Source organism: Bombus pyrosoma, linkage group LG5 (genome assembly GCF_014825855.1).
Source record: "Bombus pyrosoma isolate SC7728 linkage group LG5, ASM1482585v1, whole genome shotgun sequence".
NCBI lineage: Eukaryota > Metazoa > Arthropoda > Insecta > Hymenoptera > Apidae > Bombus > Bombus pyrosoma.
Genome location: NC_057774.1, coordinates 4869508 through 4887898, shown reverse-complemented (window position 1 = coordinate 4887898; position 18391 = coordinate 4869508). Strand labels below are relative to the sequence as shown.

The following is an 18391-nucleotide window of genomic DNA, read 5'->3' as shown; positions in this document are numbered from 1 at the left end:
TTTCAGAAAGGGATAGATGTGAATGCGGAAACACGGATGCGGTAGAGAACGTTAGCGGAGAGTGCATGGAGATGGCGAAAGGAGTAAGGGAAATGATTCGAAGTTGGGGCCAGAACAGAAACGACTCGCGCGAACGAAAGTTTCAGTAATAATGCTTTTATGCGAGGAAACTCGTAATTAATTCTGGTTAGTTTTTCTTTTCTTTTTCCTTTTTGTTCGCGAAACGAAACGTATCGACGTTTCGTTTAAAAACCTTTTATCGGGACCGCCGGGAACGAGCCTCGAGCACCTTCGAAATTAAGAATTATGGCGAGCTTGGAGTTATGGATATTTTCACGAAAAAGGAAAATTCTCCGTGATCCATTACTACGGAATGGAAAGTATCGACGGTTACGTTAATAGGGTGGAAATAATTTATCGGTTTCACGTATTCGGTCTTTACCATATTCGAGACGGCTAACGTTATGTTTCTCGCGACTTGTGAAATATACTTTAACACTCGGCTAGAAATTGCACGTGCATGTACGATTCATTAAATCTCTTTTGGCGTTAAACCGACGGCGAAAAATCGCGTGTGAAATAAATTATTTTTTAAATCGTGAAATATTTCGTACGCCAGCAGGCGAACGAGATCGCAACGTTTGCTTCGTAAGCAAACCAAATCCGATACCGAAATGCTCGTTTCTTTGCGAGCGAAAACATTTTCAACCTGTGCAGATGTAAATAAGCCACCGAACTGACCCGAGAAAAAGAGATGAAACAAAAGGGGTATAAATGTCGGACTAGTGCGTTAATATACGGCGATTCGATAGACGTACATGTAGATACAGCGTACGTAGATATACACAGGACACAGAACGTACAGGTATATACGTATTTCGATGGACAAAAAGTACGCGAGCAATAAATAAACGTTGGTACCGGGTACAGCAAATCGGTTGTCGGTGGATCGACGCAAAGTGGGTACTTAAGTACGGTTCACGACACTCACTGTTCCGTCCCTCGTCCGTACCGACGACGAGCACTTCCGGTAATAATGCAGATTTTTATCGAGCAACTTGGTCCCGGCGTCGTTGCCGTCAAGGTTCATGAATAATCCTTCCGTATTCGATTTTTTGCACGGCTTTTCGAGCTTTTCGAGCTTCCCGAGCTTCTCTTCTTCTCTTCTTCAGCTTCGTCTGAAACGCGTCAGGTTTCCGTGCGTTCTTCCCCTCTAAGCTCGTAATTAGCCACGCGCATTAATCGCTCAAATTCGAATCGTAAGTTAACGTCGATGACTCGCCAGTATCTGTTGGGTTGGCAACTAGGTGATTGCGGATTTTGTCATTAGGTGGTAATGACAATCACCTAGTTGTCAACCCAATATGATCGGCCTCGTAAGTAAATCCTGCTTCGCAAGGAATCCTCGTTGCCGTGTTATTTATCGAAATGCATCATGCCCCTGCTATTCTTTCATCGGAATCACGTAACATTCGTGTATCTTCCTGATCGCATCGGAACGAACGCGATCATGGAACGAAAGATACGGACGAGATGGAGCCGAGTCGTTGAAATCTTGCGATGCGATACGAATTCCGCGGGAGTATTCTCTTGCGGTCGCGTAAAATGAGTTCCGCGAGAAAATGACGACATCACCGTGGAGTTTGTCGGTGAAATTCATTTAAGTCGATGTCGCCTTGGTACTCGTCGTCGTACCGCGCGACGGGAGGACGTTCCGACTCTCTATGCGTTTGGCGCGGAAACACGTATTGCATTTACGTCCGCATTACAACGACTTTCTGCTAGTAAGTACGTGCTTCCGCAAATCGTTACGCGGTAATGTCGAAATTCGTTTTACCCGCTGTAATCAGGAAAGAAGCACTATGGCATTAGCTCTTCGGTCAATCAACTACGTTGGAGAAATGTACGCTCTGAAAATTGGAAAATGTCGTCGAAATTGTTTCATAGATTGTTAACCGTTTAAACGGGCGTACAATCGAGAGTCGATCGTTTCCGAGTAACGTCGACTATATCGCGAATGCCTTTATATGGGACCTTCTAACCCTCGCTTATCGATGAAACGCGCGTCCATTGCGTGCATAGCGTAATAGCGTACGTACATATGTATGTATTATATGTATATTTCGTTCGATTATATCTGTTAAACGGACTCATCAATTTAAAGTATGCAATAATGGAGAGGCTGATTAATTAGGAATTTCTGTCTGTTTGGTGTTCGTTGCTGGCCAGCATAACGAGAACTAATTAATGTAGATCGAAAACTATTAGGTAAAGCAATGTCGTATTGTGTACCGGGACTTTTGCCGATTCGGAATTTAATTTAAATTCTTTAGAAAACAATGATGTCGCGCGGCACTGTCAAGCGGTCATATAATAAAGCGAGTCTGCTTGTGACACTTCTGTTGATGAGTATAATTACTGCGACGCTAAACTCGGACCAGAATTTTGAGGCAACCTGTTCCCCTCTCCGTTCACTTCGTTCACCCTTTCCTCCCCTCGGTACCCAATCTGTCCTGTTTTCAGTAAATTTTTCCTACACGATTTCCTTCCTTTCAGTTTCGTGGCAATTTAGCGTAGCCAAAGCCGTGTTTCGGTCAATTTGCGTTAGTCGGATTAGAAACCGTTTTATTTTCTATCCCATGAACGACCACGGAAAATATCGCCTCCTCCGAAAGTACGAGCCAGAATTTCTACGGATGAGACCAAGCGATATCGCGGGAATTTTGGCTTTTTTTGTCGGCAGAAGAGTGTCGTCAAGGTGCGAGCAAAAGAGGCGGCATGCGGCGGCATGCGGCTGCGCGGCAATGTAATGCTTTTTGCGCGGGAGAACGACGACAGTCGATCCTTTCGGCCGGAAGTAATTTGGATGACAAAGGAAAAGAAGGCTAAGATATAAACGAGAAATCGTTTCCAAGGCGAAATTCCGTATTTAGCAAATACCTTCTACTCGGCAGCGAGGTTGGCCAAAAAGAATAGGCCAAGCAGAATATCTTTCTGCTTCTTTATGTCCGGTCGCCGAGATGGAATACCGGGCCGGTGGAAAACGGGTCGTAAAGGTTTCGGTGCAGCTGGCTCGCCATACATTATGAGCCTTTATTCCGCAGGAAAGGAAAATGGAACGGCCGAGGGGAAGTGAAAGTTTTGAAAGATGGCTACAAGGAAAACCTAGCGCCCTAAACGATGAATCGGTTCAACAAACATTGGTATAAAGAGTATGCAGAACTATGGACGGCTAGCAGTGCCGAATACCGTTCGATAGCTCTAATGCGCCGGGTCCTTCTTAATGAGGGATGCGGAACCTTCTCAAAGAAAAGTAGTAGAAGGTAATCGACCATGATTCGAATCGCGAAGAACGAACCGAGTGGTACGAGTCAACGTTAGCGGAGAAGGAAATTAAAACATCGATACTCGACAAACACGGTGAACGCTCAAGAGTCGAAGATAAACTTTCCCTTTGAACAAACTCGGGTAAAAAAGAAAAATATTACTTCGCGAGTAAAGTATCTTGTATTGTATCGTGGAATTTTGAACAACGTTAGCTCGGTTATATAATAATTACCTCGGAAAATGAGTATTTGTTTGGATTCTTTCCGGAAAATCGACCTGCTTTGCCAGCGAAAAAGCTTACGCAATTCTTTTGTACCATTTTAACCATGAGTAGGTATTATGCGCGGCGAATCTTCGCTCGAGCGTTGAAATATTTCGCTAGCTATAAAATGCACCAGAACGCACAGCATATTTTCACGCTCGGATGGTAAATGGGACAGCCTGTTGCGATCCCGTTTAAACCAAATGTAAGTAGCGTTAAATAATAGTGAGAAACGCATCGCTGAAAATGACGAGATCTTCCTCTTTTCGTGCAGCCTGTTCGGAAAAGGTAGTCGAAAGTAACGGCGAAGCGGGTATGGCTTTTTGATCGGTCGCAAAGTTAGGAGGTCCTTTGTCTCTTTTCTGTCGCATCTAGTTCTAAGCGTAGGTGTACGGTATCGAGATAGCAACGACCTTTCACGCGACTCGATGGTTCGTTTACCGAAAAATGCGGGTACGTGATTTACGTGGCGCGTTGGAGGAAACCGGAGCAGGTTGAAAATCCGAAATTTTCGTTTCAGGAAAAAGAATAGTCTTGAAACTATCGCTTTGATACTTTGGAAACGTGTCAAACAGCAGGAGAATTACGACGACAATGGCGGATGGTGATCATTGTGGATAGTAGCGTGTTCTCGTGGAACGGAGAACGAAGCTGACGGCCGGGTAATTCGCAAACAATCGTATGCGGCTAACGTTACCACGTGCTCACCTTTTAACCGCGTTACGCGACTTCAATTTGCTACATACGCTAGAGGAGCGTTGATTTTACACGGATCGAAATCTGCACAAAGTGCGCCCGTAAAGCGTTGCGTGTACACAAACTCGCTGTTTACATTCAAGTTTACGACATGAGCCTGTGAACGCTACATGCTTGGGGTATACGCGGCTTAATTTTATAACGTTGTTTATAGTGGAAAGTGCTCGTATTCTTTTTTCGGTCACGGATCAATTTCGCTTTCGTTTTAATCGCTCGTGATTTACGAACATACGTACACGTTTGACAAAGAATCGAGTAATTGTGATCGGACCGCGTCGATAAATCTATCGCTTTCCTGCTTAATCTTGATTTGTCCGCGAATACAAAAAGAAAAAACTATGCTTGTACGTTGGCGCGACGACAGCCTCGATGAGAAATGTCTCACGAGCGAACGTCAAATCCATCGACAAACGAGATGTTGGCCGCTCGCCAGAGCTGCTTGCCGTTCGAATGTTCCCGCCCAGTTCGCTGTTTACTAACTGGCTGGTTTACAGGATAAAGAATAACGAAAGCCACTTACGGTTTCGCGATTTCCTACGGCTCCTACCGGCAACCCGCGATCTTTGAAACTAAACGAGATATCCGGTCACGCGATTTCGCTCTTTGTCACCACCTTTGAGATTTGCTGCGATCTCCACGCAAACTTAGGTGCTATTAAAATGGAAGTTCGTCTTTGCTTTGTTATCGACTCGTCATCGTTTCTCTCCGTTCCGTTTCATTTTTTTTTCTCCAGCAGTCGCGTCGTCTCCCAGTCGACTCGTTCCACTTTTTTCTCTTAGTAACCGTGACTCGAGCAAAGAGAGAAAGGCGTGTACATTTCCGAGATTGGTTATAAAGGACAAACAGAAAGGAATCGATGTAATTGACGTAGGAACGAAGACTTTCCCAAGAAGCCCGCCGTCCCGTTTCCAACAGAGAAATTGTATTCGCGAAAATGGCAAAGATCACGGCACCGAGTGCATTATTCAGTTTGAAATCGAAAGCGCTCTATCTCTTCTTTCGTTCTTTCTTTCATCTTTCTTCCATTGACCTTCGCTCTTTTCTCTTTCCTCCGTTTCCGTATCCTCGGCTCCCTTTCTACGTATCCGAACTGCCTCGTTTTTGTTCTTCCCCGAGAGACGCGGTTCGTCTTAAAATCATATCGCAATGGAACTCTCGTGCCACGACTTTTTTCCCTCCAGAAACCTCTTACCGCGATTTACGGTGTCTGGCCTGTCTCGACCCGTTGCTACTGCAACTCGACGACGATACTCCCTCGCCTTACCTTCGATTTATTCTTCTACGTTTCTAAGGCTACGAGATAACGTCCGTGATTGCGATTTAACTACTTTCCCGTCGGTGTTACGTTCTTGTTTATTACAGGATATAATAACGCACGGTATCGAACGATATCGGAATACCGTTAGAATAATTCACAGGGTTACGATAGCACAGATCGTTGGTAAGGGTTATTGCGTACGCACATTATCCATGCGCCAGAAACTCTGCTACGCCAATGAAAATTTGGCCAACAGCGAGACCGATGCTCGGTTTTCAAATATCTTCTTTTTTCCCCCGATATATTCGGCCTGGATTCAGATTTCTGTCCTCGTTTCACCCGAAACGAATGTAAATCATGGAACGGTGATTAAACACAACGCGATTGTAATTATTCATCCGTACAGTATGATTAGTTGGCTCGAAAATGTAATTGACCGAGCGTATTCATGGCGTTAACGAAAAAGTATCGATGTAATAAGCAGAATTTCATTAACGCTGATGCACATAACGCTATAAGCGTAGTAGTCGACTGTCAAAGCTTCTATCCGACCGTTTCGCGTTTGTTGTTTGTATTGGACGTTTCTCTTCGAGCGAAAAATACGCCACGTACGTATTCTTGGCAGGAGAAGAAAGTAATTGAGACCGAGCTATTGAAAAAGCCACTAATTCGAAGGTTTCACGGGAATCGTGGAACGAAAGGATGCTGGTTCCGGTGGTAATCGAGGCGAGATATCCGTGGACGGAGGTAGACGTTGTCGTTAGAGCAAAGGTCGTAACCGTTGTAGGCAGGGTGCATCGAACCCTTATCGGAAGTGGCATCCATCCGATGCATTTGCCGTATATGCTAGTAGCTAGACGATTTAGCCGCCGGGGTAAACATCGATGCTGTATTCAGCAGGATTCGTGGATCGACGAAGAGGACGTCGTAGGGGATCCGGTGGTCGGTGTGTCCGGTCAGTGTACCTGCAGGAGCAGAGCGGAATGCGGATTTTGCGTTCAGAGGATGGAAAACCGTGCGTCTCGATGCGTACAGAGGAGTGGCGCGGTGATCGTGGTTGGAAATCGGTTACCGTGCTAATTGACTGCGGATTATCGGACCCGACGTCGACATCCACGTCGTTAACCGGTATACCTTGGAGCGGACGACGCTGCTTCACCGTTCTCGATGCCCGATTCGATTCTCCGAGCGTCATACTCGTCGTAATTGAGATCGATTATCGATGGACGATGTCGTTTTTAAAGGAACGAAGCAGAAGGAACGATGCGAGATAGAAGAGCAGGAGGAGAAGAGAGAACGGGTGTTTTTACGAGTTTCCTAGAAATTCGCTAATACCAAAGATATTTATTTCTACGATCGCGTTCGATAATCGCTTTCCGTTAAGAGACGTAAGCGCAACGAATTTCGGCAAAGACGTCGGATAAACGTAATCAAAATGTTGTGCGATCGCGGGGCGTTTTAAGATCGGCGCGACGTTACGAGTATCGTGTTGATTCTGGAGAACAGCGAAGAGATTGGTTGAATAGAAAAAGAAACAAAGATAAATTTATAAAAATGTCTTGCGCCTCGTACTCCCGATTAATTAAAATTTCAACAGCCTCGAGGGAATTCATCGGTCAACCTACACCACTTTTCTCTTCTACCATTTTCAACTGGTCCACTTTGTAAGCGTCTTGTTTTATGGCTGATAAGCGCGCTTCTTTGCGAAAACGTTAACTACATAATATTATAACGCGGCTACGAGCTCCTACGTCTCATCGAGCCTTCCTTCTCGAGGTTAAATTCCGCTTCCGATCGTTTTGCTTTAATTATTCTAAATTGGATAAATGCCCGCTTAAAATTCATTCAACGACCCATGTTCCTCGGTACGAGGGCTCGCAAAGCGCAAGTACGTTGCCGTAAAGTACGTACTTTCAAACGTTATAGGAACAAACGGAGAACGCGAATGGATAGATTCGGTTGCGTGAACGAACGAATCGACGATACGTAGAAAGAAACGTAATTATCGTGAAACGCAGGTTAATAGGAAATATTCGAAACGGACGTACGTTTGGATGAAAAGTTAATCCGCTGTGTATGTTTGGAATAACAGCGTTTAAAACGAAATTAGCAATTAGAGCGTGACAGAACAAGAGTTCGAAAGATGTTTGAATTTTGGACGATAACGCGAGCAAAACTGTTGGTATACGCGTTTCGGCGAATTCGCAGTTGATGCAAATGACTGGTATTCGACGTAGAATATAGAAAGTGAGAAGCGTAAGGAAAACGAAGTTTTCAATAGCGTAACAAGTTTTACTTTAAGTCGGGTCGGTTTTGCCTTTCGGTAGAAATACAGGAGCGTTCTCGTTATCATGGCGCGTTTATGGAAATTTCGCGCAACGTCTATGCCAGGATAATCTACGTTAACGAAAGAAATTACGATACCTCGTTTCGCCAAAAATATCGAATAAAAGCTTCGAGTTTTACCAATACACAAAGTCAGGAACGCTTTGACTGGACCGCGCTAACGAACACCATACGCACGGAGTATAAGAGACGTAAGGATAACACGATTTGGAAAATTCGAGATACAGGATACGAAAACTGATGGCAGAAAACCAATCTCCTAGAATATTTGGTTCGTTCACGAGTGCAACTTGATTAATTACTAACTAGTTTACTTCCTTTGATCAAGTGAGTCGTCATTACTCTCGAATTCGCATTTTGGTTACGCGTAACTCGCGCCCCGTAACTTACAAACCACGTTTCCAGCTGGTTCTATGGTAAAGTTGGTCGACGTTACCAAGAAGATATAAAACGAAACGAAATGAAACGAAATCTCCTGCCCGATGAATTGACCAGTTTTCCAAAAAAAAAAAAAAAAAGAACCACCACGTCTGTTGCGCTACGAATAGGAAAATTATAATTTCGATACCGTATCGAGCGACCGACAGCTATGCACATATTTACTCTACTTACGCATGTTCGCGTAATATTAGTGGCCGATGATTACAATCATTATTTAATAACGGCTTTTCATTGACCAAAGGATTTTGTGATATCAACCGCAGATGTGCGGTTCCTATACAAAACGTAACCATACAGCTGCGCGTAATTTCCTGTTTGAAATCGTAAAGATACGCCGCGTGATTATCGTTCTTCGAAGAGAGTACTTACAATGGAAATTAAAGTTCAAATTTTTCCTCCAAATGGTAAGAACAATTACTTTTTAAAACACGCGCGCGATATATAAAACCGAAATTTCGCTCGTGGGCTTTTGATTATAGTTAGATTTCCGTTGCAGTTTTAAAAATTGGTCGTTACGTTTAAACGCAATTGTTCTGAAAATAAGGGGAAAATATTAGCCAGAGAAAGAGCGCGGCTACAGCGTCGAGGTTAAATCCGAAATTCTAATAGCGTACAAGTTTTAATATCATCCTTCCTTTGGAACCTTTAATGAAACATTATTAAACTCAGCAATGTGTGTCCCTTAGAGGTAACAATACAAGGAAAATCGATACGGCGAAATGTGTGGCGCATACATGTTTTCGTCTGATTACGATCGGAAGATCTTGCATCGCCGGCATTGCTCTAACATTCAATCGCACACGTGTTACGCTTGCATTAATACAAGAAGAAGGAAAAAGAAAGAGGGAAAGAATAAGAGAAACAAACTTTTGAACGTCTTTCATCGAGGCTGTCGTGGAAACGAAAGGCACGCGAACGATTTGCAGAAACGGAAATTGATCTCTTTCGTACGAAACGATCTTGCTGAATTCATCTAGCTACGGTGCAACATATTTTCTGGGAAATCGGGTCAGTGGTGTTCATCGATTCTGGCTTAAGTGCTTGATTTTAGTTATAAGAGGATACGATCATATCGTTCGACGTACGAGAATAGGTTGTGATACAACGTTCGTACGCGTAAAAGATTCAGTATAATTTTTGTACAAATCTTTTGTCGGTTCGGTAAGAAATAAAGAAGGAAAGAGAGAGAATGAGAGAGAGAGAGAGAGGGAGAGAGGGGGAAGAAGAGGAAGAGTGAATTGTTCGAGAGAAGCAGGATCGGAAAGTCGTTCTCATCGGTCCGATACTCGGGGATACGGCGCGTGTAAATTTCATCGGGGATTACATGTACCGTGAGAATGCGGAATCCTCTTAATACACCCCTGTGAGTAGTACGTAATTAGGTAATTATTATTTCACGTTCATTTCGAGGTTCGTGTCGCAGAGAAGCTTAGCATGCTGTAGCGAAATATCGGCTCTTGGGACAGTTCTCCCTTATCGACTTGCTGCCTTTAACGTGGCCAACAGGATAATTAACGAGGACAAATTAAAATTTAGCGAGTAACGAATTTCGTTCGTTAAGTGGGTTACGAGCGGTTGTTTCGAATATGATGTTAATATCCGGTTCGCGAACGAAAGTAGTACCTCCCGTTCAATTTCGGTTTTCCTCCGGCAGCGCGTTAAGTTCGAAGAACTTGCACCGAACGCGGATGTAAAAGAAACTCGAAGGGATGACAGCTGGTTTCCGAGGGGGTGAAGCTTCGACGGCTGTAGTACGCGCGTTCGTTTCACTTGGACGCTTCTTGTTCGTTCGCGATGGTTAACAAGCTTAGTTTAAACACTCGTTAGAGCGGCTTGATCGTTGTTTCGTGTAACCAGCTGAGTCTCGCGATACGCTGCCGCCGCGCTAGCAAGAAGAGGCGCTCGCGGCTGAAAGCAGCTTATATCCGAAATGAGTACGTAGTTCGCCGAACACGCTCCATAATGGTTTAAAATCTTGCCAACTGATATATCGCTCGTTTCTTCTAAAAACCTAGACCCGCAAATTCGAATCCGCAACCTCTTCTGCCGCGACGTCAAAATTTGCTAAATTAACGCACGTCTTTACAAGGATACTTGAGAGACGTGCCCGAAGATATACATAAAAATATGTGTTCCATGCGCGATCAATTTCTATTAATTGGAAAACGGGCATTAGAAAATCGGACGGAGATTCGTTGCTGAACGTCCTAGCGGGAAGGTATCGATTGCCCGGAGCGGTGGAAAATTACCGGCATTAATCTTGGAACCTTTAATTAGGAAGGACCGTGACAAACGTAGGAAATTTTTATCTAAACTCTCTCTATTTGGGCGTCCCTTTGGGAAGGTAATTTTTCCGCGATATTTCGCTTCTTTTTTTCCCCCCCTCGCACCGAACTCTTCTCGGCGAACGAGCACCCTCTACCCTTTGAAAGGATACTTAAAGGTATATTTACCCGTAGATTTTTCTACCATCTCCCGTCTAAGCGTTCCAGGGACAAAGTGTAAGACCTTTAAATGCGTCGGTCCGCGTTACTTTCCCCGTTGTTCTTTTTATCTGTTTAAAAAGGTTAAGAGAAACAATGTTTTACGCGAGGAAACGAGCTTTTATCCTCTGCTGGTAGATTACATGGAAAATTTCGATCGCTGCTTCGATATATTTATCCTGGAATCGATTTTTAACCGCGCACTCATGCCTCGAATTTACGCGTTACTCTCGTTTGTTTGCGAAGACTGAAATCCAATAACCATGGAAGCAGATTGCGTTCCAATATACCCGAGTCTACTAAAAAGTCTCTCAGATCCTAGAATTCTTTGTTGAGTCCACTAAAGAAAATACTTTAGTAAACTCGTAAACTCGTTAGCGTAGCCGATACCGACGCGGAAATTTTAGAAATCAAAGGACGCTGTTGAGGAACCGACACGCTCGGCACGGTGCCTCGCTCGCACTCCTTTCCAAAGGATAGCCGACAAGCTACAGCGTTCCGAATCGTTCGTTGTACACGTTGCACCGATACTTGCCACTAAACAAAATTCAAGCCTTGGAGAAACCCAGCCTTTCTTGCGAATTACTGTTTGAAAAGTAAGATGTCCGAGCAGAAAAAGGGAGAAACACGGGGAAATTTAATCGGTTCTTCGATGAAGCGATAAAATTTCCCGACGCTCGGACCGACGAGAAAACGTTCTTTCCAATTCGTTAATATCCGAAGTGCTTCGTTTAATTGGCTCAAAGTTCGTTTTATAAAATCTACCAACACACTCTGGGTCTTTGTTAATCAACGGGGCTACGGATAACCGAGAACTTCATCTCGACCAACCTTTCAGAATATTCTAATTATCGGAGGCATCTTCCTATCTATGTAGATTTCTCGGCAACAGGGGCATTGTTTAAATAGCGTGCGCTAATGTATCGAATCGATGCTCGCTGTTTTCCGAGGTAGGAGTTAGACAGGCAAAGCCATTGTCCAACCAACGGAAATCCAAATTTCGGAAACTAATCCCGGACAGACGCGAATGTCCGTGGGTTTCGGTTTTCAACGAGATTAACAGGGAGCAAGTTCATGGAAACCGGTTCGTAGATCGTGTAGGGTGTAGAGCAAACTGTGTAGTTTCGTTGGCCTCGGTTCAACGACAGAGTTAACTCGATCCTTAACTCTTAACCCTAATATTTAACCATCTAGGGAAACGCGTTTTGGTCGAAACCTCTTTTCGAGACGCGGTTACTATCGAGCATCACGGAGCAACTAGCGGCTAGAGGGGACGGGCGAGTAGTCGAGTATCTCGTCGACTGGAGAAGGCAGCACGCCCACGCTCGTGTCGGAGGTAAAGGGCGATCGTGTTTGGGAGGTGGCACGAAAGCGAGTCGAAGTCGTCCCGACGCGACGTGACCGTAGGTTCCGCGATCGACGAACTGTATCCTCTCAACGAGAAGAGTGGAATCACAGTTTTACCCGGCACATGTGCATCGTCCTGTTCTGGTAACACGTGCCTCGTTGCAGCTCACGTTCCGCACGTGCGTCCGGGTCAAAGAAACGTAGATCCGTCGGGACTCGAGTCCCCAGGTAACGATGGTAAACCAGGCCGTGGGATCCTTCTGATTTCCATATCGTAATTAATTTCTCATTTAGCCGGTGCACCGCATTAATTATATGTCCCACAGCGACGCTCCGACCATACATATCTAATTAGTTTGGTTTCATCCAGGACTTATAAAGTGCACGCTCTATAGACCCCGACTAATCTGTTAAATCCCCGTTGCAAACTCTCACAATTCAGCGGCCCTCTTACCACGTGCTTTCTCCTTGCTCCTCTCACGATCGCGGAACCTTAACGTTTGCCTTACAAGGATCGACGAGAGTCTCCGTGAATCTAAACCTAATCCTTTCAATTTTCGTCGCCTACGATCTAGTCGATCGTTTTCCAGAGAACGCATTTTGCTGGCCGAGCGAAGCCAACGATTTCACACGCGTATCGGAAAAAGTTGCGGATATGACGAGTTCCGGTGGATTCGGTCTCGAGATACGTATCCATTACACATTAATTTTGATACCTTGCCGGCTGTACGGAAATGCGCAAGTAAATTAGAGAAAAAGTTTCACGCTGTTATTTGTGCGAGTAGTTTCTCTATTTCCCGGTAACGTACCCTCTGTTCGTTCGCCACGATGCAGTGGCGCGATGAGTAGAAGAGAACATCGTCCAGCCGAAGCACGTTCATGCAACCATTTTAACAAATTGTTTTTCTTGCTGCACGAGAGTGGTACGTACGTATACATGTTGGTACACGTATAAGAGAGACACTGTAAGCATTATTTCGGAGTTTCGTTTGGAAAATCGAAAATACGGGTACACATTTACGAATCAAGTACCGTGGTTTTCTTTAAAGTGGCAACGATACGTTTACTCGACAGCCGACGTTCCCGTTTTATGTGTTCCGGACGCAAAACAACTCGAAATAAAACTAAAGAAGAGTAAGAAAAGTACTTACTCGGATGATCTGGTTCGGTGTTGTTCGCATCTTCTTGCATAGACGTAGTTTTTTTCGACTGTGCGTTGGCAAAGGTCGATAGCTCGATGCACGTCACTGCGATCAATATCCACAGCATACTGATGAGCGTCTCTTGACAATTTCACCCTCGAACCATCCTAACGACGTTTACGTCTTGTACTTCGAGCGAGGCTCGCGGGATCTCAGACGCTCTTGTCTATCAACAAAATACCATAAAGTTATTTAGACGTTGCCCGTCGACGGGGATTGGTCTTTACGACGATCTCGACTAACGCGAGAGAATAGATACTTTTTACAGAAAGATAATCGTTTTCTTCCCAGGTTACACATAGGAATCGGGTCAGTGACGTGTCGTCGCTTTTTTACAGCGCGACTTTCATCGAGAAGTAGATCGGCTGGAGCAATCGGCACGGTCGAATTCCGACAGACATTCTCACGAGTAACAAGTTAGGATTGGTTTATAGCGCAACGACACCGGTATGGCATTGCATCAATCGGCAGGACGACAGGACATTGAAACATGCGTTTTAAGGCCCGATGCAGACGAACGACATTTTATCGCTGCGTCCTCGCTGCGTCATATGTCTGTCTTCGTTGTTTTTAGCTGAAACTGTCTCTTTTAATGGGAAAACAAAGAAAGACGTATGATCGCAGTGGGATCGCGCTGTAAAACGTCGTTTGTGTGCATTCAGCCTAAACGAGACCGTTCGCACTATTCGTCAGCGATTAATACGCGACGTTAACGTCGCGTGACGATCCGTGCCGTGTAGTATAAATTATACATCGGCCTTAAAGCCAGAGATCTAAAATGCTGGTGAAATTAATAACGACGCGGTTACCGACGCGATTTCGATGAGAATCGGAACGTGGCAACGAAGAAAATAACCGAATTGAATTTCTTCCGGCTGGTTAGCCATCGACTGCTGCTCATCATCGACGTTGGAAGATTTGATCAAAGATTCGTTTTTACTCGTCGTCTTCTTCCAGATCGTTATCTGATTCAACGTTGACCGTTTTCGTGTTTGCTCGGTAAATGCGAATGGAATATCTCATTGGACTATTTTTGACGATCTGAAATCGTAGCTAGAACTTCTGTCGGTAACGATGCTCGTGCTCCGTTTGACTCTGAGAAAGTTGCTAGTAAACGAAACTCCTTTTCCTCCGACGTTTATCATTTTCCGCGATCGAATAACACAGTTCGTTCGAATAACTTCGTTCTTCCTTCGAACTGATATCGCAACTAACGTACATCGTACGTGCATATAACGTCGTCACTTCGTGCCGTTGGCATTATTCGTTGAAATCACATTCGAAGATGATACCAAATAATAAGCGATTTCTATTTTTTTTTCTCTTTCACGCGTTTCCTCCGGCTGAATCAATTTTTTGTCCTTTAGTCGATTGCTTGGAAGAGGAAAAATTGCGCTCACCGCGATTCTTTCTGGCGAAAAGGAGATCTAGATCGATACCGATACTAGTTTATAAAGATTGGTTTTATCGCCGATATGTTGCCACACGAACGATCGTATAAAGAGAGCCACCACGCAGAAGGTAATATCGAGCTATGAGCTGCGGACGCTTTGAACGACGCTCACCCACGCGATCGAGATTTAAAGCTACGTAAACATATTCGCGAGCAAATAGATCGTAAACGGTTGGAGGATTTCTGGAACACTCGAGTTTATGATTTACGAAGCGATAGTTTAAATCGTGGCACGCGTTCACCAACGAAACGGGAAGGACGGCGAACAACCGGTGTGTCGGCTGGAATTCGATTTCCGTGATCGGCATTATCGGTGTACTGCTGCCGTTGCTGCCGCTGCTGCTGTTGCTACTGCTACCGTTTGGCCGACATTACGGAACACGTTCACTGTCTACGACACTTTGTAAGTACTTTTTACTCGTCCACCCTTTCTCTCGGGATGCTTCGGGGAAAGGTAAGAGGAGAGAAACGTGGCTGTGTTGGTATCACCAACGGAAAGAGGAGTTGTCTTTCTGATGTGTTCCACATCGGACGCACGAAGTTACTTCTCTCTACTTCCGAGCTGAACTATCGTACACCAAATACGTGACTCGGGATCTGTCCACTGGAAATGCATGTTCGACAAAATAGGGAGACTTTATTGTCCACTTGATTCGTGTTACGATTCCAGCTCGAACTTTCTCGAGAAACACGCTACCTCTTCTTTTCGTAAACTTCTTTCCTAGATATCGTTTCGCGTTCGATCGTGACTACGATATGTCGCGTCGTTCAATCGCCTGAATAATAATTTACGTCTCTTTGCAAAGCTGTTAAGTGGCCACTGTCGAGCTCGAATACGAAAAAAAAAGTCGTAGAATAGAAGCTTTGGGTTTTCTGAAGGTTCGTCGACGCGACGTCAAAGGGGCGACGATTATTCGAATTAACGCTTTTAAGGCGGGGCTAATTTTCTCGAGACCGATCCAAAAGAAATGTTTCGATTTAGCAGCGCGAACGTAACGAATTTGTCTTTAATCTCGTTTAGAAAATCTCAAGAAAAACCGACAGCGCCGGACTTTGCCCTCCTAACGATCGGTTCTCGTTTCCTAACGAAGCATCCGACGCGACGTAACGGGAGAGTTTTGCGAAAGCTGAGAAATTAACGTTCGAAAGAGTCGTCGAAGCTATTGTCGCGTCGCCACTGTTTTCGACGTCAAAGGAATTTTATAGAAATTATTCGTAAACAATTCGGTCAGTTGTTTATGACGGTCTAGCGAGGGTGAGGGCTGTGCAAATTATTGTAAATTTTAATGGAGAGTTTAATTCGCTCAAGTACATATAGACTACATACACTACGTTTTTCCTTGGGTGAACCTCGGTTGCACGGCGAGAACCGTGCAACGCAGCATATTTCGGAAGTTTGAAATAGGCAGTTACTTGTACTTTCGTTCATCAAGCGCACTCCATTCTCCAAGTTTGCCACCATAAAGCCATTCCCGAAGAGACCCCGTTTTAAGAGTCAAACTTCTTTCCCGTGCAATTTTGTGCTCCGTTCCTACCATGCTGATACTTACGTCGTGCAAAACGCGTATTCGACAAACTTGCTTTATTAATACTTTTACATAGACGCAAAGTTTGCGAAACCTCAACATCGACTCGTGACAAGCAAAAGAGAAATTAGTTGCAATTTTGTACCGACAACGTAACGAGTAACGTTGTTGGGAGAGAACAGGAACGAGGAAAGATGTAGACGCGAAGCGAAGCTCGTATTACGTAACGATATCGTTAAAGGATCGTCTTGTATTTTTCGCGGAACCTGTGCCCGAGCAGGACCATACCGATAGATAGCGGACAAAGAGAAAGTCGGGGGAAACGTAGGTATCCGAGCGATTCAACGAACGACGAACAAGTGGTACGATGATTGTCGCTTCGCGCATCGCCGACCGAAACGTATTATTTTTTATCGACCAGCGACCGACGAATCTCTCACTGCGTTCATTGGCAACACCCACGCTGCGCAATCGACGCAAACAAAAATAGAAATAAAATCGAGCAAGCGTAATTCGCGATATCGTTTCTGTCCTGCTCGTTGACAAGGATCCAGCGCAGTACTGATAAATGGTCGACATTCGTCAACGTTTCAAAAAAAAAAAAAAAAAAAAAAAGAAAAAAAATGCCAACTGCCTCCGGCGACGAGAAATCGAAGGGATTCAAAAATTATCAGAAATACGGGGTCCGATTTTAACGAACTATACGTATAGCCTCTGGAAGGATGTGGTGTGGCACGCATCGTACTAAAACGAGTACGTAGTGGGTTTCATTTGGTTCACGATCGTAGGGAAAGGTTGCGCGCAATCCGACATAGATATCTTTGATCTTTTTATTGTGTCGCTTTGATCGGAATAAATAACAGGTTCGCCTCTGATTCGACGCTCGCGTCGTATCCAGCGGCAGCTACCCGGTGGGATAATATGAGATACAGGTCAGCCGGCACGTTATCGTGAATCTTCCTCGTTTACCTTGTCGATTTTACTAAACATTTCTGCAGTCAAATCGATGCGTTATCGGGAATGGAATTTGTAATATAAGCTACGGTGCCGCGGGCAAATTTATCGTTCGATAAACCGTCGCTCGACGTTCCACGAGGAAATTATAGCGGGAACCACGGCCTCGCAGAATGTTTCGGAGAAACTAAACGTCGGCTTACCCGGGTCACGGTGGTAATCCTTCGACTTTCTTTCCCAACGGAGCCACGTTATTTATATTCCGAGCGTTGCACGGCTGTTTGCACACTTTTCACAACATCCTCTTGAAGAAATTCTCTCAGGGTGAATTCAAGTCCTGGCCAAAGTACGCCGCGAACACGTGCTACTATCTGCTGTCATCGGTTGTCCGAAGGCCACTTGCTCGCGTTACTCAGTCACTCGAAACTCCGATCGACATCTCTATTCCCTGCCGTTTTCGAGTTCCTGTCGTACTCTCGCGCACTACTTCCATCGATCCTCGCGATGATTTCGTCCACAACTTTGTTCCGTCGTCTTCCCGGTAACGTGAAGAACTTCACCAAGGACCAACAAACTTGGACATCGCGCGTTCACTTGCAACGATCGGCATCCACGTAAACAAAAAAAACTAACGATCACCGAATTTCCGTTGTTGCCTTTAAGCGAAAATAATATATCGACTCGCGGCAGGCATTCGAAAGGGAAACGACCGAGAGCCCGATAGTCGATGAGTTTGTACCCAAACGGTGGGACGCGGATCGAGTTCGTAATCGCGATACGTCGAATAGACCGATCGAAGGAAACGTTGAAACCTCCCTCGCGAAAAACGAAGCGCGCGTCTCGAGCTCCGCGATGACACTGGATGCTGCCAATGAGCTTTCGCGCACGGATACCATTCTCGTTCCAACCTGCGCCCCAAACTCACCCTACCGCCGCTCTCCCCGTTCTTCACCCCCTTCCCACTCCGTCTCTCCACCCCATCTCTCCAACCACCATCCCCTTCGCCCGGCAAGTCTCTAGCGTACGTCCAGACCTG

General features: G+C 45.0%; 1 protein-coding gene across 4 annotated transcripts in view; it reads right to left on the bottom strand.

Annotated features, from left to right (window-relative positions):
* LOC122567951 (nephrin-like) overlaps positions 1–18183 on the bottom strand; it is a 99266-nt gene extending 81083 nt beyond the window's left edge. For all 4 annotated transcript variants that reach the window (XR_006316930.1, XM_043727137.1, XM_043727138.1 and 1 more), the window contains exons 1-2: positions 17559–18183; positions 13372–13588 (exon numbers count right to left, since the gene is read on the bottom strand). Coding sequence is in view for 3 of the 4 variants with exons in the window: in XM_043727137.1 (XP_043583072.1) it covers positions 13372–13489 (118 nt within the window). In the remaining variant the exon portion in view is untranslated. The remainder of the gene's footprint in view (positions 1–13371; positions 13589–17558) is intronic.
* Between the last annotated feature and the right edge of the window lie 208 nt (positions 18184–18391).